Source organism: Neoarius graeffei, chromosome 10, assembly GCF_027579695.1.
Source record: "Neoarius graeffei isolate fNeoGra1 chromosome 10, fNeoGra1.pri, whole genome shotgun sequence".
Taxonomy (NCBI): Eukaryota; Metazoa; Chordata; class Actinopteri; order Siluriformes; family Ariidae; genus Neoarius; species Neoarius graeffei.
The window spans coordinates 89,468,909-89,496,317 of NC_083578.1; the positions used below are offsets into that span (position 1 = coordinate 89,468,909).

The window sequence follows — 27,409 nt, forward strand, 5'->3', positions numbered from 1 at the left end:
GAGAGTTTGACTCCCCACTTGTATCTGTATTGCAGCGTGCCTTGCCAGATGGCAGTAGGTCTTTATGATGGTCTTTGGTACGACCCAACCGTGAGTAGAACTCGCAATTTTCCGATCGAGAGGCGGACACGCTAACCACTAGGCCACGCGCCAGTGTATGCTCGCTGAATGGAATATACCTGATAGACCACAAAAAAAAGCCAGCCAATATTATTTAAATATGTCACTCAGAGCCGTGATGTATTTCGTATGAAAAATGCGAGTTTTTCAACACGAGAAGATAAACTTCATATCTTCAAGCCAGTGTGTGATTTTCTTTTTATTATATCGACACATTCACAAAGTCCCATTTATCAAAATATCAATTTATCATCAATTTCCTCATGAGTGACAGAGATTTATGTCACAGTTTTGATTCTTCATGTCCCGGATGAAAAATACGAGTGGCGTATTTCCCAGTAAAACAGTCCTGAATGTATAATGATCAGTAATATTTAATGAAACACTACTAATATAAAAGGCTGTAAAATGCTGTTGTGTTTCACTAATATTACATTAATTACTACTGTAAATGCACTGTATATGTTTCAGGAATAATTGTAACAATCATCACTTGGAGGAATAACGTTTTACAAAAGTGGCGTAGCTTTATTTCAGCTTTGAGTGTTGACATAATTTCAACAATTTTATCCACTTTATCTCACATACACTACACTACACTACTTATACAGTATGTATCACTGTTTTAGAACCTTGCAGTCATTTCTATACTTGATTTTTCTTTTCACGACAGTTAAAATGCAGGTATCAGAATGAAGCTAATAACTGCGGCATATGGAACCCAGACAGGATTTTGAAGACGTCATTATATTTTTGGTAAAGGAGAAATGTTAGTATGTCTCGGAGCTCATCACTGGGGTTACAGGCGTTATAGTAGAGCGCAATATGATCCCTGACTCCCTTTCATTCCCACATGGTGGAATAAACTCTGTGGGCCTCCTCCATGTTCACGTTTTGATGATGTAGGCACCATCAGAGTTTTAAAAAATGCTTCAAGGATATACAGACGTGGACAAATCTGTCGGTGCCCTTACCTGTATAGCTCGTTGAAACAATGCTTTACTCCTCCTGAAAAGTAATGACGTTAAAAGCAATTTTCTCACGTATACTGGCCTGCCTTTGGTACTGTATACCATAGAGTAAAGCAAAATAAACATGAAAAGAAATAAATTATTGCTTCTTCTACAAAGATGTTCTAAAATGGCCTGGACAGATTTGTTTGTACCCCTAGAAAAGATTATAAATAATTACGATATTTCAAACTAATTTTTAAATCTTAATTAGTATCACAGGTGTCTTCAATCTTGTAATCAGTCATTCTGTCTATTTAAATGGAGAAAAGTCGTCACTCTGCTGTTTGGTATCGTCGTTTTCACCACGTTGAACATGGACCCGAGAAAACAAAGGAGAGAGTTGTTTGCGGAGATCAGAAAGAAAATTATCGACAAGCATGTTAAAGGCAAAGGCTATAAGACAGATCGTGTCCAAGCAGCTTGATGTTCCTGTGACTACAGTTGCAAATATTTATTAAGAAGGTTAAGTTCCATGGTACTGGAGCCAACCTTCTTAGACATGACTACAAGAGGAAAATCGACCACAGATTGGACAGAAGGCTCGTCCCAATGGGAGACAAAGAGCCAAGGACAACTTCCAAAGAGATAAAAGTTGAACTTCAGGATCAAGGTACATCAATCTCTGATTGCACCATCCATCACTTTTTGAGTGACAGTGGGCTCAATGGAAGAAAACCCAGGAGGACTCCATTGTTGAAAGAAAAACTTAAAAAAAAAAAAAGCCAGACTGGAATTTACTAAAATGCATACTGAAAGCCACAATGCTTCTGGGAGCATGTCCTTTGGACAGATGAGACAAAACTCAAGCTTATTGGCACGTAACATCAGCTCTATGTCCGCAGAAGAAAAAATTAAGCTTTCAAAGAAAAGAACACCATACCTACCATGAAAGATGGAGGAGGCTCAGTTATGATTTGAGGTTGCTTTGCTGCATCTGGCACTGGGGGACCTTGAATCTGTTCAGGACACAATGAAATCCCAAGATGATCAAGGCATTCTGGAGCGAAATGTACTACCCAGTGTCCAAAAGCTCTCTGTCACAGGTCATGGGTCCTCCAACAGGATAAAAACCCAAAACGCACACCTTAAAGCACCCAAGAATCGCAAAGAACAAAACATTGGACTATTCTGAAGTGACTGTCTATGAGCCCTGATCTGAATCCTATCGAACATCTCTGGAAAGAGCTGAAACATGCCGCGTGGAGAAGGAACCCTTCAAACCTGAGACAGCTGGAGCGGTTTGCTCAGGAAGAGTGGGCCGAAGTACCTGCTGGCAGATGCAGAAGTCTCATTGAGAGCTACGGAAATCGCTCGTTCGCAGTGATCACTGCTAAAGGTTGTGTAACAAAATATTAAATTTCGGATACCATAATTTTTGTCCATTTTTTTTATTACTTAAAATATTCTGTCAACTCAAAAGCAAACCATGATTTTTATTAAATATGGAATAAACAACAATGTATGCCAATTAATTTTGTTAGTTCCAAGTTAGTTCAGAGAAAATTGTGGGTTCCTCTTTTTTTTTTTTTTTTTTCGTGGAAGGGTACCAACAATCAGTTTACATTAGATATGTTAAATGAGGCATCATTTGTTGTTGTAACTTGTAGGACCATGAAAGGGGACTTCCTTCATTAACACGCCTGATAAGGTTCATAATCAGGGTGATAATATTGATGTGTTTTTACTGGGCAGATACTCTGGACTTTGCTCTCGCTGTTCTTTTCACTGGAGTGGAGCACCAGTCAGATGATTTATGAGCACTGCTGGTGTGATTTGATATTAGGGTGGATGTAGTGGTAATGTTAGCCAGTTAGTTTGCTGTTTCTGTCTATAAATGACAAATGACACTAATTAATGATGAGAAATTATTCTTTTTGTTTTGGAAGTAAGAGCTCGTGGTCCATCTTTTTTCTTTTTTTTTTTTTTTTTTTTTTTAATTGGCTCACAATTCCAAGCTTCACAGGTTCACAGTTTGAAAACTCAACTTCATGAAGTTGATGTGAAAATCTGGGAAGATACTTGTTTGTAATGGTCAGAGGATACAAACTGGTCTCAAAATCAAAATAAATAAATGGAATATCTGTGGTATTTCAAATTAAAACAAAGTGTGAAGACTCGATTACTACTTTTGCAAACCACTAGTAAAGATAAACAAATATGTGCCAGGAATCAAGTGTTGATATAGTAGTGTGGATATAGTAGTGTGGGATATAGTAGTGGGGATGGCTGTGCCAGGCTAGTAATCTCTACTACACAATGAGGCCTGCTGGTGGTCATATTTGTCTGGGTCATACAATTCTATGTTATATAGCTGACCCGACCCCGGCCCCCCATCACAGTCAGGAACGACAATGTGGCCCCCAGAGAAAAAAGTTTGGTGACCCCTGGTCTAATGATTAGAGAAGCAGCTTTAGGACCAAAAGGTTGCTAGTTTGATTCCTTGGACCAGCAGGAATGGCTGAAATGCCCTTGAGCAAGGCACCCCAACTGCTCCCCAGGCTGCTATGGGTATGTTGTATGTCACTCTGGATAAGAGCATCTGCTACAGTAAATGCCCGTAATGTAATGAATAACAGAACAGGCTGTATGTCACTTGTACTATATGTTTGCTATCACAGTTAGAAAATTAAACCTGTGTGATGGATATGAAAAAAAATAGTTTTCTTCAAGCTTTAATCTCTTGTATTCTTCACATGTTTTGAACTATGGGATGATGTGACTAGGTGGAAGCCCTTTCTTTCCAAACTACATGGTCTGATGAGACCATGGTAGAACTTTTCAGGCATAATTCCTAGAGATATGCTTGGTGCAAAAACAAGACCGTTTATCACCCAAAGTGAAGCATGGTGGTGGCAGCATTATGCTATGGTGCTGCTGCTGCTTCTTTCTTTTCAGCTGCGACTGGGGATCTAGTCAAGATTGCTTCTATCATGGATAACTCCAAATACTGATCTACTGTATTTTGGCACAAAACCTGCAGGCTTCTATTAGACAGCTGAAGAAAACATATCAGCAGAAGAACGTGGATGTTATGGAATGGTCCAGTCAGAGCACTATAGTAAAAAAAAAAACCTGTGGAATGACTTGAAGAGGGCTGTGCACAGGATATCATCTTGCAGTTGGATAGATCTGGAGCATTTTTGCACGCAAGAGTGGATTAAAAGTGCCGCATTACAAACAAAAGGTGCCTTAGCAATGTATTAGCTAAAAGGGTGTGTATACTTATGCAAACAGGTTACTATAAGTTTGGTTTTTTACTTGTTTTTTTTTTGGTTATCACATTAAATGAGAGAAAAGATTTGACATGACTTATCTTGCAAATTTAACAGGGGGTGTAAACTTTTTATACCCACTGTACGGGCTGTCTGTATGACACAGTGGTACAGTCCGTACAGCATGTCTGAGCTGTTCCTCCTGTTTATCAGAACGCCTACAATGGGCACAGAACAAACAAGTGATGCGTGGTTTATGATTTTTTATTTTTTTTTCCAGGGCTATTGTTTAACCGAGAGACTCGTCTTAGTTCCTCCTGTCTGATATCTCGGACAGCATATCGCAATCCAGTGTCGAATGTCACACAGAGTGACAAAACATCCATGAGAACTGGTTTAACAACCAAACACCTTTTCTAAACACACGCACGCAAAAACCCAATCAAAACCTGCTCCTCATAAATGTTCAGATTAAAAACGAGAAGTCAGATGTGGAATCTGTTTGTGTAGTTAACAGGTGGACGAAAGTGAGCTTCCCTGTATGAACATTTTGACTTTCAATAATTCAGGTTATTAAATTGTTTAGCGTTGAGGTTCTCGGGTTAGCAGAGAAAATCCCATAGTTTTGATTTAAAGCTGCTACAGCAGACAGGCTCCTGCACATAGCTCTGTCCTGAGATCTTACTTCCTGGGGTTAAATGCTTTGTTATTGTTTAACACGGTGCATCTTTCAAGCACTGTGAACACGCAGGACAAAACATTACCAGTGTGAAATGGGAAAAGGGGTGGGGCTTCCAGAGAGTGTCCGTTCAAGGCAGGGTAGGTAATTATTTTAGAAGCATTTTAGGTTATATTTCTTGAAATTGTCTTTACATCTTGACAGCAGTGAATAAATCTGATGCTCGAACAATTAAAAAAAAAAAAAATCCATCATCCGTAGCAGGCGCAGGTCTGTAAAAAGCCCGTCCAGATATTTCACTCAGGCCGAATGAAATGACTGGATATCTTGCCTGACTGCCTGCCTACCTGTGTGCATTCTGCCTTCTACAAGACTAGCAGACATATTGGAGATGTACTGTTAAAGCTAGCGCGCTAGTCAAAAGGTGTGAGTATTAACAATGGCCATGTTCATTGTTTTCATTCGTTATGATAATGTTAGGTGTTTTCTTACATGTGAATGAGACATGAAGTAGCTGGATATAACCAAGGTGCTACGTTTCTCCCCCAACACATTCTCTGTCTCCTGGATTCGTCCTCCAGCAGTAGTCAGTAGTCAGGCAGTGCGCGTTCAGTTCATGTGTTTCGTAGGAGTGGCTACGAAGGGAGGGCTGAAAGGAGGAGGTGGGATTTTTCAGTTAGATTCTTTCAAAAATATTGCTGACTCTTGCTGGTTTTTCCAAAATGGCCTATCCTAGCTTTTAATATCGGGGAGTTTAAAAAAAAAAACCTGTGCAAAGGTTAATTGGCTCATCTGTTGTTTGTACTGTATTTTTATTTATTTATTTATTTAAATCTCTTTTGGCCTAATTTTGAGTATGTTCCTCACCCTGCAATTCCTTTACTCTGCACAGTTTGACATCTCGGCCTTAAAGTAATACAGACACCTAAATAAATTCACTTTTCCCAATGACTCTGTGAAAATATGCATGGTGTGCAGCGAGCGTGCAGCAGCCAGGAATTTGTTGTGGTTAACTTCCAAAACTAAGTTCCTCATAAAACTACAACCTTTTTGAGTTCGAACAGTACCAATTAAGACCATGTAGACCCTTCCTATTTTGTGCTACAATGTTCGGTAGGGGTGGGGGGTCGGCGCGCAATTACCGTTATCGATTTTTACTAAAATGACCGTGTCTCTGCAGCCGTAAAATATATATTTTTTCAAATTCCAAAAGCTATGTTCTTTTTAGGGTGTCCTTTAACAGAGAGCTGATTTGAAGGTGAATTGAACCTGTTTGAAAATTGTCGGCCGCGCCTTCCAGGCAGGTGTTCACCGCTCTGTCATTTTCGGTTTGGGCCAATCTCAGCGGAAGGGAAAGGAATTCCAGGCATCGCTTCGTGGCGAGAGGTTTAAATGTTTTATTTTGTTGAGTTTTCATCTCCACACCTTGTGATTACATCGAAAATTGAAAGTTTGTGTTAAAATCTATCAAACGACACCGAGGAGAGCTGTTCGTGTCAGTATCACTTTAAACAGTTCTTCAGTTTGTCCTTGTGAAGAAATATTCAAAGCTTCACTTTCAGAGAAGGTTCTGAGTAAAAACATTGGGGAGCTAAGAATCCTTAATCAAAGAAAGCTACTTTTTGTGCATCTCTTGAACAGTGAAAATTACATAACTGAAGTTGTGGCAGGGGCGGCACGGTGGTGTAGTGGTTAGCGCTGTCGCCTCACAGCAAGAAGGTCCTGGGTTCGAGCCCCGTGGCCGGCGAGGGCCTTTCTGTGTGGAGTTTGCATGTTCTCCCCGTGTCCGCGTGGGTTTCCTCCGGGTGCTCCGGTTTCCCCCACAGTCCAAAGACATGCAGGTTAGGTTAACTGGTGACTCTAAATTGACCGTAGGTGTGAATGTGAGTGTGAATGGTTGTCTGTGTCTATGTGTCAGCCCTGTGATGACCTGGCGACTTGTCCAGGGTGAACCCCGCCTTTCGCCCGTAGTCAGCTGGGATAGGCTCCAGCTCGCCTGCGACCCTGTAGAACAGGATAAAGCGGCTAGAGATAATGAGATGAGAAGTTGTGGCACTGCATGACAGTCCAAAGTTGAACGTCGACGATAATCACCTTGGTCTGAAACGTGAGTCGACAGTCGGGCAGTGCACGCTGTTACTACTGCTCGGTTACTGCCACGACTATTATCTACGTGTGTTTATGATCTTTATTTTGCTTTGCTGTCAGATTCACATTCTCAAAACAAGCTGTTTACTTGCCGTGCACATCTGTATACGGGACCAGTCAAAAGTTTGTATACCCCTACTCTACTCATTCGTATGGGTTTTGTTTTGTTTTACCAAAATGGGTATTTGGACTATTTTCTACATTTGTAGAACAACACTGAGGTCAGGTCAGGGCCCTAGTGGACCTTGCTACTGGTAACATTGTAACCCAGTACAACCTGCCGCACGGACGTATACTGGTGAGGAGGGTGGCATGTCACCCAGCAGGACTAAAAACAAGACCCGTCAAAGGGTGGATGAGCTCCTTGGGAGCCAACAGCCGTCATGCAAGGTGACCCGTAGCATCACCGAAGAGCGGGGTTAAATAAACCTGTTTCCTGGTCAGCCACTGCAGCAGACATTGATGCTAGTTTGTCTTGGCCTGTCCTTGCCACTGGGCTACACCACTGTTCTGTCAAGATAGTGCTGCTTGGAAGACGCTCTGGACTCTTACAGTAATGCTTTTATGGCCGAGGACTACAGTTGACTTGCTAACTTTAGGACTGCAGTTGTCATGAACAGTTTTGCACTCAAGTTTCCATCAATGAAGAGTTTATAACATCAACGAAACTGACTTCATGTTAAAAATGTTATAATCACGTTGTCTGTTATCACACAAATGAGGATGGGTTCCCTTTTGAGTCTGGTTCCTCTCGAGGTTTCTTGCTCATGTCGTCTGAGGGAGTTTTTCCTCACCACTGTCGCCACACGCTTGCTCATTGGGGATAGATTAGGGATAAAATTAGCTCATGTTTAACGTCATTAAAACTCTGTAAAGCTGCTTTGTGACAGTGTCTATTGTTAAAAGCGCTATACAAATAAACTTGACTTAAATTCTTGGCAACAGCAAAAATGTTTAAAGTATTCCAGAATCATAGTGTAAACCTGGATTTCAAGGCTCTAATCATCAAACTTGTTATTGCTGACATTTTTAAAACTGTGTCTCAATCATTGCATTGTTCGCACATTGTAGCATGTTACCCAATGCGGTTTATGCTGATTTTCTTTTGTCGCCTGTCTGTGTGTAATAGTACAAGAGAATGTTGTTGTTGTTTTATCCTTTTGGTAAAAACTTGTATGATGTCACTTTGTCAATGTCAGTAATACGTTTGGCATGAAATCCCTGAGCCACTGATTTGTGGTTTATTGTGTGGACTGGTGCAGAAGCAGGAAGCACCGAGTTTTGAAACGAGTCCAGAGTTTTGAAACGAGTAAAGTGTGTGAGCGATTTGTGGTGTTTCGGGAATGTCTGTATGACAGGATGCAGTGTAATGAGTGATCGATTCTGTAAGCTTTCAAACAAACATTTGCAATAAACACAATGATGAAGGTTCAGCTTTTCTGCAGAAAGGAATATGGAACCTTTTGCCTCCAACCTTTTCCTTCATTCCTCACATTCCTCATACCTGTTTGACCGTTTCGACTGCTACTCATTCCTACTTCTCAGCAGCTGAATGTGACCTAGTAACCCAACATGGAAAAAAAAACACGTCTGTAAAGCAACAACAAAACAACCATCGAGTGAGCGACAGTTCTGTGGGTGGAAACAAACACCTTGTTGATAAGAGAAGTCGGAGGAAAATGGACAGATTCGAGGTGGTTTGAGCTTTTTTGCCAGGAAGGATATACTGTAGTAACTCATATAATCACTCTTTACAACCGTGGTGAGCAGAAAAGCATCTCAGCATGCAACAGCAGAACAGAAGAACACACTGGGTTCCACTCCTGCAGCCAAGAACAGGGAACTTCGAATCAATGATAAGTTCCTATTAAAGTGTAGAGTTTGTGGTAAATATTTAAGCCACAAATGCAATGTCATTTTATTCAACAAATGAGCAAAAATGGTCAGAAATGGCAAAAGAAAGTGATGAATGCAAACCTTTTCATAAAACTACTACTACTACTACTACTACTACTACTAATAATAATAATAATAATAATAATAATAACAACAACAAAGTTGAAACATTGCATCTTTTTTTTTTTTTTTGGTCAAAATGGTGCTTTCAGAAGGGTTTTTTTTTTTTTTTTAAATGCAAACATCAAAATGCTTTATTAGGCTCCTGACCAATCAGGTGAACCGATGTAGAGGACAGTGTGCTGGTGAAAAATGAATATTGTTAACAAGCAATTATGCAGAGATTTACGATACGTTGAATCGAAAATATTTCATTGTAAATATTCCCCAGTTTCAACATAGCTACACTTTAGCCATAGCCGCATACGGTCAAGGCACACAGGCTGCTCAGAGTCTCTTTATTTCCATCACTGCGTTTCTCACAATAATCAGTCTAACTAGCCAGGCTAGTTAGCTCACTGATAATAGCTATAATATGTTATGCACTTTTTTCATAGCATGCAAAATTTAAAAAGTGCCATAAATAGTTATAATGCTACACTTTGTGTGTGTGTCTCTCTCTCTCTCTCTCTCTCTCTCTCTCTCTCTCTCTCTCTCTCTATATATATATATATATATATATATATATATATATATATATATATATATATATATATATATATATATATATATGGCGGCACGGTGGTGTAGTGGTTAGCGCTGTCGCCTCACAGCAAGAAGGTCCGGGTTCGAGCCCCGGGGCCGGCGAGGGCCTTTCTGTGTGGAGTTTGCATGTTCTCCCCGTGTCCGCGTGGGTTTCCTCCGGGTGCTCCGGTTTCCCCCACAGTCCAAAGACATGCAGGTTAGGTTAACTGGTGACTCTAAATTGACCAGCTGACTATGGGCGAAAGGCGGGGTTCATCCTGGACCCCGCCTTTCGCCCATAGTCAGCTGGGATAGGCTCCAGCTTGCCTGCGACCCTGTAGAACAGGATAAAGCGGCTAGAGATGATGATTGATATATACTCTGACTAAATATGATGACGTGTTTGACAGTGCCAAGGACATTAATGTTTTTCTTTTTGTTATTAGGTTAGTCACAAGTTTTGGGCTGCATTGTGCGGAAACTCTCTGTTCTTCTACAACAACAGCAAGGACAGTGATGTACGTTTATTTTAAAAAAATAATAAATAAATTGTGTTATTAAGCATTTTATGCACTCTGACATGTTTTATTCACATTTATGTCTGAGAGCAGTATGTGGAAAAGCAGGATTTGTCAACTTTCATCTCTCTGACTGATGACCCAAGTGTTGATCGTAAACTCGTCGCAGCGAGACTCCACCTGCGCTTGAAAGACGATGATCTCTACCTCACGGTGAGACTTTCAGTTTTGATACACAATCATTAATCACTTATTTATTTCTTTATCTATGACACTATTATTATTATTATTATTATGAAGTCAAACATTTACATTGTTCTAATTATTACAGTTAGAGTTTACAGTGAATTCTGTAATAGAACGAGATGAATATATCAGTATGACAATACATCAATACAAACATAGATCATCAGATAGTGTAGTTAGGATAATTATTCCTAACAGGAACGCATCCTTACCTGGCAGAGAACAGCAGCAATCAGGATGCCTCAGCTACACTGTTAAAACATATTTGCAATTAAATTCAACCTGAAACCAAAACCAACCATTTTCTAACTTTTTAAGTTGTTCCACCAGTTAAATTGTACATCAATATCAATCACGGAAAAGATGAAATTCTCTTCATAAAAGTTAAATAAAAGTCTCTTGACTGCAAACGTCATCATATTTAAGTTATTCCATGAAATCGAGTCGTACACGAGCTGATGGGCGACGAGGCGCGTAGCACCGAGATTGAGTGGAATAACTGTTTTATTCTATCCACATTCACTGGATTTTAAGAAAACGAGCATTTTTATTTTTTGCAAATTCAAAAAATAAGAACTTTTATACAAAACATCCGACAGAATCATTTCCACTTAGAATGTAAACAAACTGGCAAAATGACCGGAGCAATTTGTGAAAAATGTGATGATGATGATTCTTGGGGAAAAAAAAAAGATACGCTCTTACCTTCAAATACTTTTCCATATTTTGTTGTTTTGTGTGTATTTTGGGGGGTTTTGTTTTTGAGTAGAGTTTTTATTTCGTTGGTTGGTTCAGCAACACGCTCCGCCATTTTTGTTTTTCTCTACTCACGGTATATGAGCTGATATCCTAGTAGTAGAGTAGCCAATCAGAGTGCACGATTGCTCATATCCAGTGACTGTGGATTGAATAACAACGATTACACTGTACACGTCCCTGCAAATTCCTGTTACTATAGAAATGATGCCGTATTCGAACGAGCGCATTGATATAAACTTGTGATTTGCAGCTGCAATGCTTTTAAAGAAAATTAATCAACACTTTTTGACCAATCAGAATCCAGAATTAAACAGTGCTGTGGGATAAAATTGGATAATATTTTACAATCAAATCAAGATTAGCTTACTAGTTTACAGTACTGTGCAAGTCTTAGCCCCCCCCTTTTTTCCACACAAATTTTGTTATAGATTTCAATTTTATAACGTCTACATTATTGAGTCAGTACAGAAACATTTGAGAGTTCCAGACGTTCGTTCTTTTTCCAGCACAAAATTAAAAGTTACAGGCTCCAGCTTGCCTGCGACCCTGTAGAACAGGATAAAGCGGCTAGAGATAATGAGATGAGGAAAAAAAATAATTTAATATCCGAGCAGCATATTCCATAAGAGAACACTTTTCAGATTAAAAAAGAAAACATAATGAAGGCTGCTGGGTTTTGGTGTAAAATGAAGGAGTGTGACAATCAAAGTGTCCAGAAGAACTGGGGCTGGTTCTGTAAGATGCTCAGGAAAACCTACAGATCATTTCCGCATAAAACTGACCTCACTGGGCCTCAGACTTTTTTTTTTAAAGCAAAGGGTCGTCTCACACCAAATATTGACTTTCGTTTAATTTATTATGGCTCACTGATTACTGTTTATAGGGTTTTTTTGGGTGGTTTTTTGTTTTGTTTTGTTTTAAATCTTGAAACATTTCATTTAATTTCATTATTTTTTTTAAGCCACTTTTGTCCGACAGCATTTCTTTACGTGTGCCTCAGGCTTTTGTACCGGACTGTGTTTCTAGGCAGCATTATATCCTTCGTATGCATTAGATTTTTGTGTGTAACTCCAATTTTTGTGTGTGATATATAAATAAACTCTGATTTGATTGATTGATTTTGACATCCCAGACATCCTTCACATCAGAAATGTGACATTCCAGAAGAAAATGGTGTTGATTCATGATGTGAAAAAGAAAAAGATGGCAATCAGCACTGATTTTGGTGTTGAATTAAAACTGAAATGAAGCTGTACTGTATTTCTCTGTCGTTCCTGTAAACCACTGAAGCCTAAAGAGTGATTCTTCTTAACAAATCTGATTTAGGCTTTATTGTTCTCAGGAAAAAAAGAAAATGGCAGCTGTAATCCGACACCTTGATTTACTGAGAACTAAACAGGAAGCTGTAATTAAATACTGATTCAGTCACAGCTGTAATACTGTACAAATATCACACTGTTCGTTCCAAACATAATGCTTAATATTCAGTAATTAATTTCAGTGTTGATGTAAATGTTTTAATGTTTTAGGCTCCAAGTCTAGAAGCCCGTGAGCTGTGGAAAGGCTTCATCATGTCCGTGGTTCAGGTCAGTAAAGCTTTCCATAGGCAGTCACACGGTTTTGTGTTACAGTGTCCTTTTGTTTTGCACTTCTGCTCTTGGTGATGTGCCAACTTGCACTAAGTTCAGACGCCGCCTCTTGCTCCTGAGGACGCCAGCATTAACTTCAGACTCCTCCCCTTACTGGCTGATATACTGGTGTAAGATTAGACTTTCGCTCGTAATGGTTTAGTTCTTATTGACACTTCAGGTCTCTTCTACTGTTGTTGCTGTTGGAGAAATAAACTTTTCTCTAAAGCCAGTTAGAAGCGAAACCAAATCCCTTAAGTGGCACAAAAGTCCGAGGCCCTGGTTTATTAAAATGTATTAAACTCACATGCTGCCTTTTTTTTTTATTAATTTTTTGCGGCAGCACGGTGGTGTAGTGGTTAGCGCTGTCACCTCACAGCAAGAAGGTCCGGGTTCGAGCCCCGTGGCCGGCGAGGGCCTTTCTGTGCGGAGTTTGCATGTTCTCCCCGTGTCCGCGTGGGTTTCCTCCGGGTGCAAAAATTGACCGTAGGTGTGAGTGTGAATGGTTGTCTGTGTCTATGTGTCAGCCCTGTGATGATCTGGCGACTTGTCCAGGGTGAACCCCGCCTTTCGCCCGTAGTCAGCTGGGATAGGCTCCAGCTCGCCTGCGATCCTGTAGAACAGGATAAAGCAGCTAGAGATAATGAGATGAGTTTAATAATAGCTTAGCACACGCAGGTTGAAAGTCATGGCCTAATGGTTCGAGAAGCAGCTCTAGGACCAAAAGGTTGCTGGTTCAATTCCCTGAACCAGCAGGAATGGCTGAATTTTATTTGAGTAAGGCACCTAACCCCAGGCTGCTCTGGGCATGTTGTATGTCACTCTGGATAAGAGCGTCTGCTAAGTGCCTGTAATGTAATTAAAGTGATTTTGGAGATGAAGACGTTGTTTACGTGAACTGAAAACACAATTATACCATTTTAATAGCAAAGTGTATCAAAACGAAGGTTTAGTAAAAATTAGAATATTTCTCAAAATTCTGACGTGTCTGTTCCTACAGCTGTACTTGTCACCTGGTGTTCATATCCGATATTCGCTGCATGTTCATGTTCGTGCATCGGTGGTTAACAGCATTTACACACAGCCTGTGCAACACAAAACTATTTCATTCCTTTTCCTGTGTGAATTCCAACCTGCATGTTTCTCCAGCTGACTATTTTACACCACGTCACTAATTGACTTTATTCGCAAGCACAAACGTCTGTTTCATATCCTTTTGACTGCAACTTGCACTTAATTGTGTTCCCGTGCCCTCATTCTTCTAAACGGTTTTCAGCTTTCTGCTCAGTGCCAAATTCCTGTAAACGTGTGCTGCTTTTTTTTTGCCTTCTGTTTGAGGAATAAAACCTCGTTCAGGAATAAGGGTTTAGGTGCTTAAGTGCTGTTGATCTTGTTTATCATCACCTGAGGTTTAATTAGATGTTTGTGTCGCACAGCTGGAAGTGCCCACCTCCCTGAACCTGCTTCCTGGTCAGCTTCACATGCTGAGAGAAGCTGTGGACAAAGAGAAGGAGAGATTGAAAGACACGACTGAAAAGACATCCACATGTGCAGCTACACAAGCTTCAATAACAGTAGCTAGTGGAGATCCTGACGTTTACCTGTCCGTCCCGTCCGAAATGCCAGCGTAAGTTCAGACTCCTCCTTCTTTTATTGAATATATTGATAAGTTGATCTTATTATTATTATTATTATTATTATTATTGCATGAATCAAACTCCCGTAGGTATTCGTTCTTACAACAGCATCAATTCAGACTCCTCCTATTTTCCATATACAGTAGATCACACACTCCTTCTTATTGGCTGACATGTTCAGACTCCTGTTCTGATTGGCTGATATATTCTAGATATCGGTTCAGACTCGTGTGATTATTATTTATTTACTGTAATTATTGTTATTATTATTGACAAGTTTAGATCCTCATTCCATATCTAAGAGTTCAGAGTTTGTCCTTATTGGTTAGTGCAAGAGTTCAGACTCCTCATTTGATGGGACAAGTAGATTCAGTTGACTCCTGTCCTTATTGTATGATCTGCTGATATAAGTTCAGACTCCTGCCTTTATAGCCTGGGGAACTATTACTTTTAGATCCAACATCATTTATTTTAAACATGAACATGCTGATGTTTGGACTCTTGATCTTCTTGGCTGATACAAGTACAGACTCCTGGTCAATAAAAGACTTTTTATAATAATAAGTTTAATTTACACTACCGTTCAAAAGTTTGGGGTCACCCAGACAATTTTGTGTTTTCCATGAAAAGTCACACTTCTATTTACCACCATAAGTTGTAAAATGAATAGAAAATATAGTCAAGACATTTTTCTGGCCATTTTGAGCATTTAATCGACCCCACAAATGTGATGCTCCAGAAACTCAATCTGCTCAAAGGAAGGTCAGTTTTATAGCTTCTCTAAAGAGCTCAACTGTTTTCAGCTGTGCTAACATGATTGTACAAGGGTTTTCTAATCATCCATTAGCCTTCTGAGGCAATGAGCAAACACATTGTACCATTAGAACACTGGAGTGAGAGTTGCTGGAAATGGGCCTCTATACACCTATGGAGATATTGCACCAAAAACCAGACATTTGCAGCTAGAATAGTCATTTACCACATTAGCAATGTATAGAGTGGATTTCTGATTAGTTTAAAGTGATCTTCATTGAAAAGAACAGTGCTTTTCTTTCAAAAATAAGGACATTTCAAAGTGACCCCAAACTTTTGAACGGTAGTGTATATAGTGCCTTTAACAGACCCAGAGTCGCTTTGCAGGAAAAAATAAAACTTGCTAGACTAAACAGAGAAAGCGAAGTATACATGGAAAAGAAAAGTTTTAAAATCAGATTTGAAGGTTGAGAAAGAAGAGCAGTCACGGAGAGCTTGGGGGCCGTGGCACTGAAGGACCTGCCTCCCATGGTGGACGGTCTGGTGCGTGAGAGAGTAAGTAAGTTACAGGAAGAGGATCTGAGAGAACGAGAGGGAAAGCAGGGGGTCAGGAGTTCACGGAGGTAGAGGGGAGCCAGGTTATGTAGAGCTTTAAAGGTGAGAAGCAGTATTTTGAATTTTAACCGGGACAGGACCGGTAACGAGTGTATCTGAGAGAGGATGGGGTGATATGGGTCGTGCGTTTTGTGTGAATGAGAACTCTGGCTGCTGAGTTTTGAAAGTACTGTAATTTTTGAAAGGACTTTGCAGGGAGGTCAATGAAGAGAGAATTGCAGTCATCAATATTTTTGTAGATAAATAAGTTTCCTTGTATCTGTTTAACAGTTATTCCATGAAATCGAGTCGTACATGGTTTATAGCCGACTCGGTGCTACGCGCCTCATCACCTCTCACCTCATGTACGACAAGATTGAGTGAAATAACTGTTTTATTCTATCCACATTCACTGGATTTTGAGAGAGAGTATTTTTTTATTATTTGCAAATTCAATAAATAAAAAAAACTTTATACAAAACCTCTGACACAATCATTTCCGCTTAGAATGTAAACAAACCGGCGAAATGACAGGAGCAATTTGTGAAAAATGCTATGATAATAATAATTCTTGGAAAAAAAGATAACGTTCTTGCCATCAAATACTTTCATTCCATATTTTTTTGCTTTTTTTTGGGGGGGGTTGTTTTCGGGTAAAGTTTTTATTTCGTTCTCTGTTGGTTCAGCAATGTGCGCCGCCAGTTTGTTGTTCTCCAGGTTTTTTTTTTGTGGTTGGCAAACCAATTTAAAGCTGCATTACTGCTACCGACTGGCTGGAGTATGGAACAGGAGATATTTTTTTTTGGGGGGGACGATATTCTTTTACCTATTTCTGTTTCTTTTAAATACTTGATAAAGTGATATATATCTGCCTTGATGTGCTTTGCCATTTTGTTTTACTCTACTCACGGTATATGAGCTGATAGCGTAGTAGTAGAATAGCCAATCAGAGCGCGTGATTGCTCATATCCAGTGAATGTGGATAGAGTAATGGCTGATATTCCAGCATAAATTATATACCAATGTGCTCATTTCATGCTACATAATCTGCCCTTCAGTGACAAGTAGATTTTTTTTTTTTGTTTTTTTAAGTTTGCTCTTTACCTACAATGTTAAGAGTGTAAAAGTAAATAATGTTTCTCAGACTGTGTGTATGCGTGTGTAGGTGCTTTCACAGGGTGTCCCGGGATGATGCTGAGGTCCTTTTGGAAAAGCACGAAGATAAAGGAAACCTGCTGCTCAGACCCAGCCGAGATGGAACCTCTTTTGCTGTTACTACTCGGCAGGATTTAAATGGGTAACACACACACACACACACACACACACACACACACACACGTATACTCACACACATGAACAAGAAATTTAAAGATTTTAAGGAGACTTTACAAAAACAATCTTATGTTTTAAATAACTCCATTCAGAAAATAAGCAGGAGATAGATAGATAGATAGATAGATAGATAGATAGATAGATAGATAGATAGATAGACAGACAGACAGACAGACAGGTTTGAGATGTTTTGTAAACAGTAAGTGGACCTGTTTGCGTTCCCTTTGACTACATGTTACTGTGATTTTAATAAAATACCTTGTGATGAGTAACACTGAAATGAAAGAAATATCAAAATGTCACATCTCTCTTTCCTTTTTTCTTCCTCTTCCTGCCTGAACAGACCGGTTTACCGACATTACCGAGTGACACGGAGCCTTGATGGAGGATTTGCCATTGCTGTTGACAGTCCAGTGAGTAGCCTACAATGGTATTAGAAAGAACAGCACAAAACATTCTGGTACAGTGACTATAAATGACTAGAACAAATATTTAGAAATCAGACGTACTGTATGTAGTGATTATACATAGTGCACTTGATGTTCGTTTTTTTTTTTTTTTTTTTGATCCGAGTGTAAAAAGGATTTATACTGAAACTGTTCACATTTTATGAGTCAGCTTGTACACTCAGTGGCCACTTTAATAGGAACTTGTTCAAGAGCCTCTGCATGCTCTTGCGCCAAGGCTTTCGCAGATAGCTTTTCGCAGACAGTTGTAATTTATCGTTGAGCGGGGAGTAATAGGTGTGCGCGATGTTATGCACCGCCACAACGCAAGGGGGCGCGAAGTCGCGAAATCGCTAGGAGTAGTTGGTGGGTGTGGTTAGTGGAGTGTTTATCCTCCGGTTACTTATAATGACTAGAACTGGAGTCGTATAGATGTATGTACTTCCTTGATCAACCGCTCTTCGTGCTGCTCCATCTTCGCTCGTGTTTTTAAAAATGGCGGTCGTGAAAACAAAACAAACCGGGAAAGTAGGGAAGCGGAAGTGCGTGTACAGTGGATGTAGAGTGGACCAATCAGAGCCCTCTTGTCTGCAACGCTGTCTGCGAGGCTGTCTGCGGTGGTCACAATTTTTGGGAGGTGCGCGCAGAGCGTCTGCGAAGGTGGGGGGGCTACGCAGATGCCATCTGCGATGCCATCTGCGAGGACTGCGTTGTCAGCATAAATTGGCCTTCAGATCCCTGTTCTTGGCTGCAGGAGTGAAACCCAATGTGTTGTTCTGTCTTCTGTCACATGCTGAGATGCTTTTCTGCTCACCACAGTTGTAAAGAGTGATTATGAGAGTTACTATATCCTTCCTGGCAAAAAAAAAAAAAATCTCGAACCAATCTGTCCATTTTCCTCTGACCTGATCTTATCAACAAGGTGTTTTTTGTTTCCACCCACAGAACTCTCACTCACTCACTCACTCACTCACTCACTCACTCACTCACTCACTCACTCACTCACTCGATGTTTGTTTTTTGTTTTCTGCACCATTCTGTGTAAACTCTAGAGACTGTTGTGTGTGAAAACCCCAGGAGATCAGCAGTTTCTGAAATACTCAAATCAGTCCATCTGGATCAAACCAACACCCATACCACAGTGAAAGAAAATCACACTTTGAGATCACAATTTTTCCCGTTCTGATGTTTGAATATTGTGAACATTAACTGAAGCTCTTGATTTGTATCTGCATGAGTTTATGCATTGTTCCTAATAAAGTGGCCAGTGAGTGTACACTGGTTTCTTCCTCAAAACAGTTTGGAGGGTACTTTCCAGTACAAGGAAGTGATTAGCTTGAGTCTATCTGGGAACTCTGTCATAAAGCTGATTAATGATCAGCCAAGAATTTGGATAGTGCACATTTCCGTGTGTGTGTGTTTGTTTGCTGGGTTATTATCACGTTTATAAAGCTGTTATAGTTTAAATGTATGATAGCATAACCCATGCAAACTGAGATGAAGAGTAAACAGACTTTCTGATTGCTGTAAGTAATGTTAAGGTTTGGTTGCGGTAGATAAGTGAACTTTGTTGTTGTTGTGCAATGCAGGTTTGCATCGTGAAAAAGTTTATGGTCCAACAGGGATATACGTTAGATAGAGATCAAACTCTGATTTTATATTCAATATAAAATACAGTGGATGTGGCAAATTTACAGTACAATAACTAATTGAGGCAAAGACTCATTACATTACATTAATGGCATTTAGCAGATGCTGTTTTCCAGAGCGACATACAACACACCCAGAGCAGCCTGGGGAGCAGTTGGGGGTTCGGTGCCTTGCTCAAGGGCACGTCAACCATTCCTGCTGGTCCAGGGACTCAAACCGGCAACCTTTTGGTCCCAAAGCTGCTTCTTTAATCATTAGTCCATGGTTTCTCCTGTTTAATGCTTGGTTCTGATTGGTTAGAATCACCTGCAAATCACAGGTTTATATTAATTCACTCATTTGAATACATTGTCGTTTCTATCCAAGTCTAAAGTCCTTCCCACGCCACGCCCTGGTCTTCCCAGGCAGTCTCCTGTCCCAGTACTATCCAGGCCCTTTAGGCGCATTGGGCAGCGCCGAGCTCCGTTTCCGTAGCCCTCGGCCTCTCACCTATACAGCTAGGGTTACAGGGAGGGGGGCGGATCCTGTGGTAACCGCGAGAGTTTGACTCCTCACTCGCATCTATATTGCAACGTGCCTTACCAGACGGCAGCAGGTACCATTTTTATGATGGTCTTTGGTATGGCCCAACCACGAGTAGAACTCATGATCTCCTGATCGAGAATCATCTGTATAGTAACCATTTATTTATCCAAAGGATGAACCATATCCTTTTAAATGAATTAAAAACATTCCTTTATATTTAAAAACATGTTAGCAGTAGCAAATTGCTGGTATGAGTCATGCTTCGTCACGTCACTTTGCCGCTGATTATTTTCCTGAAACTGCAATTCCTTGTATTGTGTTTTATTCCTTACATAAACACATACCATGTATCCCACTATCCCACTATGTATCATCAAACACTCCACTCATTTGTTCCAGATTTCTTGCACAACCCTCCATGATGTCGTGAACTACATGATCGAGAAGACTGGAGGAGCTTTCAAACCCTTGGTTCTAGAGCACACATATGAAAAAAACATCGGTAAGAAGCTCAGATAAAATTACACTAACAAGAAATCGGTGTCTGCTTGATTGAATAAAGAAACGGCAACAGGGTGACGACCAAACTAACACTAACATTCGCAGAAAGTTTTCTAAACGTGTAGTTCTGGGGACGTCAAGAATTTTCCGTTAAATTTCCTAGAACATTTTTGTATAATGTTTAGGAATGTTTCTGCAACGTTGTAGAAATGTTCACACAAGCATTTTCCATGTTAAATTTCATCTAAGTGGGAACATTGTAACAGGGAACGTTATCGCCAAACATTCTAATAACTACCCTGCAAAATAGTTACACTAATCTAATCTGATTTTTATCTTGTTCTTGTGATTGATGGGGAATGTGTTTAGTATGGCTCTTTCTGCATAGAGTCATCATTACGGTATAATTGACGTACACTCATCAATATACAGTCAGATCTTATGAGTCAGAATTCTGATTAATCTCTCGACAAGGAAGTATTCTCAGTGTTTAGGAATATCAGCATGTGTCCAGAACACACCCATACCTGTTATAGCTTGTCCTTTTTGCTGTATGTATGAAAAAAAATCTCATAGTCTGAGTTTATGGCCGCAGGAGAGATGTGAACGAACATAAGCCTGTGTTCAACCCATCTCTTTCTTAGAACTGTTTTTTTTTTGTTTGTTTGTGTGTGTGTGTGTGTGTGTGTGTGTGTGTGTGTGTGTGTGTGTGTGTGTGTGTGTATTTCCGCCTTTACGAGGACCAGATATTGACATCCCACCTTGCAGTGTTTGTTTTTAAATAGCCATAGCAGAAAAGGTGGTCCTCACAAGGCTGTCCCATGTCAAGGTCCTCACAAGCGTGTGTGTGAGAGAGAGAATCTGAATTAATGTGGGGAAAAAAAATCCCAAATGCTAGTTTGGTTTCAGATTTGAAACACTTTCATCGTGAACATGTGTAATGTGTGTGGTGTCTAAATATAACAGAGAGAAAAGGTAGAGAGAGGTTGAGTGAGGATGAAACATCAAAATAAATTGATTTAATATCTGTAGTGATGAATAATAATAAATCAGAGGATGCTAGCTGAATTTCCCAATGGTTCTGTTAGCCAGTATAATTGTTAGCCTAATTAGCTTGCTTGTGACTTTGCATGGGTTTACTGTATTACTCTATACCAGGGGTTTTCAAAGTGTGGGAGAGTCAGCCCCCCCTCAGAGAGCAAATAAACAGCACCCCCCCCCCCCCCTATAATTTTTATTGTTGCTATACTTAATGTTCCATTCGTATTTTAAAAAAATGGTTGTTGTACACATTTTATTTTAAACATCTGTGCTTTTTTAAAACGTCTTTTTTACACATTTTAAACATCTGTGCTTTTTTAAAACATCTTTATTTTACACTTTTTAAACATCTCATAGCATCGTTAGCTAGCACCTCTTGGCAGACAACACACTATGGCAGTGGAGCATCTTCAGATCCAGTCCATGAAAATCCAAACTTTAAATAATCGTGGTCATACTTCCTTCTTTTTTTGCTTGGCCCAGACTCTGTCTCCTCACTCACTGTAGCTTTAGGTACTAAAAATCGATCCATTTTGTCTCTGGCAAAGGCTAGCTGAAGTTCGCTAAATGTCCGCAATAGTAACTTATTCTGGTTTATTTTTCCTCACGTTGCGCCCCCCTGAAGAACTCTGGCTCCCCCTAGGGGAGGCGCACCCCACACTTTGAAAAGCCCTGCTCTATACTGTATACTGGTTTTTATTAATTTTTTTTCCTGTTCCTTAATCTCCTTGTAGAGATTTTCTCATGCTCTGTGTGTGTTGTGAGCGTGCTCACTAGTGCCTCAGTTTCTCCTGTAATCCACAATGTCTTTATTTTCCTTTTAGAGTACATAGAGGACGATAAGGAGAACGGAGAGAAGTGTGCGCGCTATGCATCCAGCGACCCTGTGAGCCTTAAACTAATCCCCAAACCAGGTCCTACACATGGCCTTATAACACACACACACACACACGCAGTATATACAGACTCTACATATGTACATATATACACAGAAAGCACAAATACAGACATTAACAATATAACATTTTAATATCTCACTTCAGCTCCGAGGAAGAAATACTCTTGTCAAAAGGACAACATCTACCAAAACCCATCTGGTCAGTCCCTCTCGTCTTCAATTCTCCTCTCACTGTGCTGTGTGTGTCTCATGTGTATTGTGTGTGTAAAGTACATAAATAATATGTAAAGTATGTGTGTTTCAGATGAGGAAGATGACAATGTTGACCACCCTCCTCCTCTCTTGCCTCGGGTCCCAGGTAAAGAACATGCTTCTTTTCACTGCGAGTGAACATCTGTCTTTATGCTCATATAATTATTCAGGAAAGCAAATACACAACTGGCTTATGGAGAAATTAAGGTTCAGCACGCCACTGCTAATACTTGTTAAAAAAAAAATACAGCAGTAAGAACGTAATAAAAACAGATGTATAATATGATGGACAGATAAAAGTAAGTAAAGATTCATAAAGACAAATAATAATAATAATAATATGGCTGAAAATGTTTGGAGGAAATTGAACTGAAATTAGAGCGTATGATATCTAGGACTAAGTAGCAAACCTATCTACTCTGTTCCAAGTTTGCTAGCAAACTTATTGCTTTACACAGTAGAATTACTTTGCTAGCGAACCTGACAACTAGCTTTATTATGCATTATAATAACTAGCCGAATATTAGCTATCTTGCTAGTGAACAGGGCTCCTGCTTTACAGAGTATAATAATCACCCTAATAGTAGCTAGTTTTCTAACAAACCTGGCTACTGGTTGGATTGCTTTCTGTAATAGCTAGCCTGATATTAGCTAATGTGTCAGCAAACATGGCTACTGCTTTACACAGTATACATACTTGCCAAACCCGCTGAGAACGAAAAGCGTTAGATCAGATTGCATGATGCAGTTGTGTCCTTCTAGGGGGGTTCTGGGATCCAGGGACATGTCAACTCCCCGGAAAATAAAATAAAAAGTCTGTAAAATGTTGCATTCTCCTGCATTCTCAGTGGCATATTTGAAGAAAATTGATAGAGAAATCGGACCGACGTACTTCACAAAATGCTGCTTCTCACCTTGCCTCGATACTTTGATACATGGATGATCCAACGACCAAGTCACCTTGAACTTGTCATTGCGCATTTTTTCCTTCAGTTTTCATTGTTCGTAATCACCAGAGCGTGCTTGATTTTTACAAATACTAGCGCGATTTGTTGTAACATGTGAGCTCATTGCTGATTGGCTAGAACCATAACGAGAATCAATGGAATGGCGAGATACGATAAAGATTCGACATCATTATCGTGCCGTTTCATTGTCTCTTGGCTTCACTTAATGACTATTTGACGTTATATCCTTCATCAAAAAATTCCCGTGCAGGGATTAGCCAAGGATGGCTCACGTGACATAAAATATTGACTGACCATTGATTTAAGCAATGTATCTCGTGACGTCAAAAATAAAAAAATGGATATGGTGTGAGTCAGTCATGGTATATCCTGGATATACCATGAACTGGCGTCACAATGAGGGACAAAGACTGCTAATATTTTTTTTGTTTGTTTTCAGATTTATTTCTAATTCTTTGTAGTTAACACTTTTAGTTTGGAATTTTTTGATGAGGGATATAAATCTAATATACCATGCACTGAGAGGCACCAGTAATTCAACGACTGGCATAGTGCTGTTTTCTTCGGGGCTGCATCCCTCACCACACCGGTCACCTCAGAGAATCCAGAATTTCAACCAGAGCCTCTCCGTGCATGGTATATTAGATTATTATATACTTGTATCCCCTGTGTCGAGAACAGTTGAAGTGAGATCAGAAGAGCAAATCTAACAGCGTTCGCTGATTATTTTTGTAACGCTGTATTTTTTTTTTTTTTTACAACTAAAATCAGTAGGCGGTGTTCACCTGTCAACAGACTCCTGCAAAACCAGTAGAGTTGGCAATTATGAATATACAGTGCCTTGCAAAAGTATTCATACCCCTTGAACTTTTTCACATTTTTCCACCTTACAACCACGAACTTAAAAGTTTTTTATTGAGATTTTATGTCATAGACCAACACAGAGTAGCACATAATTGTGAAGTGAAATGAAAATGATAAATGGTCTTCAAAATTTTAAACAAATAAAAATCTGAAAAATGTGATGTGCATTAGTATTCAGCCCCCCTGCGTCAATACTTTGTAGAGCCACCTTTTGCTGCAATTACAGCTGCAAGTCTTTTGTGGTATGTCTCTACCAGCTTTGCACATCCAGACACTGAAATTTTTGCCCATTCTTCTTTGCAAAATAGCTCAAGCTCAGCCAGATCGGATGGAGAGCGTCTGTGAATAGCAATTTTCAAGTCTTGCCACAGATGCTCAATGGGATTTAGGTCTGGACTTTGACTGGGCCATTCTAACACATGAATATTCTTTGATCTAAACCATTCCATTGTAGCTCTGGCTGTATGTTTAGGGTCATTGTCTTGCTGGAAGGTGAATCTCCTTCCCAGTCTCAAGTCTTTTGCAGCCTCCAACAGGTTTTCTTCCAGGATTGCCCTGTATTTAGCTCCATCCATCTTCCCATCAACTCTGACCAGCTTCCCTGTCCCTGCTGAAGAAAAGCATCCCCATAGCATGATGCCGCCACCACCATGTTTCACAGTGGGGATGGTGTGTGCAGGGTGATGAGCAGTGTTAGTTTTCCGCCGCACATAGCGCTTTGCATTTAGGCCAAAAAGTTCAACTTTGGTCTCATCTGACCAAAGCACCTTCTTCCACATGTTTGCTATCTCCCCTACATGGCTTCTTATGCCTGTCTTTCAACAATGGCTTTCTTCTTGCCACTCTTCCAAAAAGGCCAGATTTGTGGAGTGTACGACTTATAGTTGTCCTGTGCACAGATTCTCCCACCTGAGCTGTGGATTTCTGCAGCTCCTCCAGAGTGATCATGGGCCTCTTGGCTGCTTCTCTGACCAGTGCTCTCCTTGCTCGCTCTGTCAGTTTGGGTGGACGGCCATGTCTTGATAGGTTTGCAGTTGTGCCATACTTTTTCCATTTTTGAATGATGGATTGAACAGTGCTTCTTGAGATGTTCAGAGCTTGGGATATTTTTTTTATAACCTAACCCTGCTTTAAACTTCTCCAGAACTTTATCCCTGACCTGTCTGGTGAGTTCTTTGGTCTTCATGATGCTGTTTGTTCTTCAGTGTTCTCTAACAAACCACTGAGGCCTTCACAGAACAAGTGTATTTATGCTGAGAGTAAATTACACACAGTAGGACTCTATTAACTAATTAGATGACTTCTGAAGGCAATTGATTGCACTGGATTGTATTTAGAGGTATCAGAGTACAGGGGGCTGAATACTAATGCACACCACATTATTCAGATTTTTATTTGTTTAAAATTTTGAAGACCATTTATCATTTTCGTTTCACTTCACAATTATGTGCTACTCTGTGTTGGTCTATCACATAAAATCTCAATAAAAAACTTTTAAGTTTGTGGTTGTAAGGTGGAAAAATGTGAAAAAGTTCAAGGGGTATGAATACTTTTGCAACGCACTGTAAGTCATTAGCCTAACATTAATGGTAACCATTAAAAATGATTAGACACTGATAGTTATTCTCCTATGTTTGCATAATGGACTTCCCATGAGGAAGTGTTTATTTTCTGCAATAATGCTCATTAGCTTGGCTGCTATTTTATACAAGTACAGTAATTTTGAGTTTTATTTACAGAATAATATTAACCTAAATTTAGCAAAATTGTGAGTGAATCTGGTTAATAGTTTTATTTATATAATATTGCAATATATATATATACTAAATATTAAATATGATGATGAGAAACATTGTTGTGTGTTTGCAGTGAAAACTTTGCCGCATCAGCTGTCGATGCCTGACCTGTCAGTAGGTCCGGGTAGGTGACCTTACTTTTTTTTGTGTTTTTTATCATCATTATATTATACTCTAGATATAAAGATTTATATCAGCAATAATGATGATAATACAGAGAATTAAACACTGTGTGTTCAAACAGGACATAAGTGTAGACTTCAGGAGCAGAACTTACCCATAAGCTTGTGATCTTATAATGTTTTGTTCAGGATTTTATGTTGCAAGCTGATTAGCAACAGACCAATGAATCACTTCAACTACACTGTGCTCTAACTAATTAGCATGCTAGTTAAGAAAACAGACCATATAACTAGCTAATGAAACTGTTCCTGATTTTAAAAAGAAAGCAAAAACGGCATGTTGATAATCTTTGTTGCAGGCGGGGCTTTGCTTCCACCAACTGCACGCCAACGCAGCATCTCGGTGACCCCTGAAACAAAGCCAAAACCAGTGATCTTGCCAGCGTGTGTCACAAAAAACCTTTCTCACAGTAAGGAGCAACTCATTAATTTAGATGATGGACATGGGTATGACTTTACGATCTGTTAAATAGGCAGTAAATATGTTAGGCCGGCGGCACGGTGGTGTAGTGGTTAGCGCTGTCGCCTCACAGCAAGAAGGTCCGGGTTTGAGCCCCGGGGCCAGCGAGGGCCTTTCTATGTGGAGTTTGCATGTTCTCCCCGTGTCCGCGTGGGTTTCCTCCGGGTGCTCCGGTTTCCCCCACAGTCCAAAGACATGCAGGTTAGGTTAACTGGTGACTCTAAATTGACCGTAGGTGTGAATGTGAGTGTGAATGGTTGTCTGTGTCTATGTGTCAGCCCTGTGATGACCTGGCGACTTGTCCAGGGTGTACCCCGCCTTTCGCCCGTAGTCAGCTGGGATAGGATCCAGCTTGCCTGCGACCCTGTAGAACAGGGGTCACCAGACTACGGCCCGCGGGCCAGATCCGGCCCGCCACCCCCCTTTGACCGGCCCCCAGCCCCTCTGCCCCCCATCACTTGAACCGGCCCTATGAGGCAATCCCCCAAAGTGGTCATGGCCTATGTTTTTAAATTGCTTTTCGGCAAATAATAACATGTCTGCATCTTGTATTTTGTTGATTTTATCAATTAAATTGATATTTAGTTATAAAATGAACTATTCATAT

At 40.0% G+C, this 27,409-nt stretch overlaps 1 protein-coding gene across 1 annotated transcript in view; it reads left to right on the forward strand.

Moving 5' to 3' along the window:
• The window catches only part of stap2b (signal transducing adaptor family member 2b), a 34,764-nt gene that overhangs the window by 3,858 nt on the left and 3,497 nt on the right, over positions 1–27,409 (forward strand). Inside the window, exons 2-13 of the mRNA XM_060932581.1 lie at positions 10,199–10,270; positions 10,364–10,483; positions 12,805–12,861; positions 14,340–14,530; positions 17,053–17,184; positions 17,563–17,632; positions 20,240–20,342; positions 22,207–22,296; positions 22,426–22,479; positions 22,585–22,638; positions 26,234–26,284; positions 26,642–26,752. Coding sequence (XP_060788564.1) covers positions 10,199–10,270; positions 10,364–10,483; positions 12,805–12,861; positions 14,340–14,530; positions 17,053–17,184; positions 17,563–17,632; positions 20,240–20,342; positions 22,207–22,296; positions 22,426–22,479; positions 22,585–22,638; positions 26,234–26,284; positions 26,642–26,752 — 1,105 coding nt within the window. The remainder of the gene's footprint in view (positions 1–10,198; positions 10,271–10,363; positions 10,484–12,804; positions 12,862–14,339; positions 14,531–17,052; positions 17,185–17,562; positions 17,633–20,239; positions 20,343–22,206; positions 22,297–22,425; positions 22,480–22,584; positions 22,639–26,233; positions 26,285–26,641; positions 26,753–27,409) is intronic.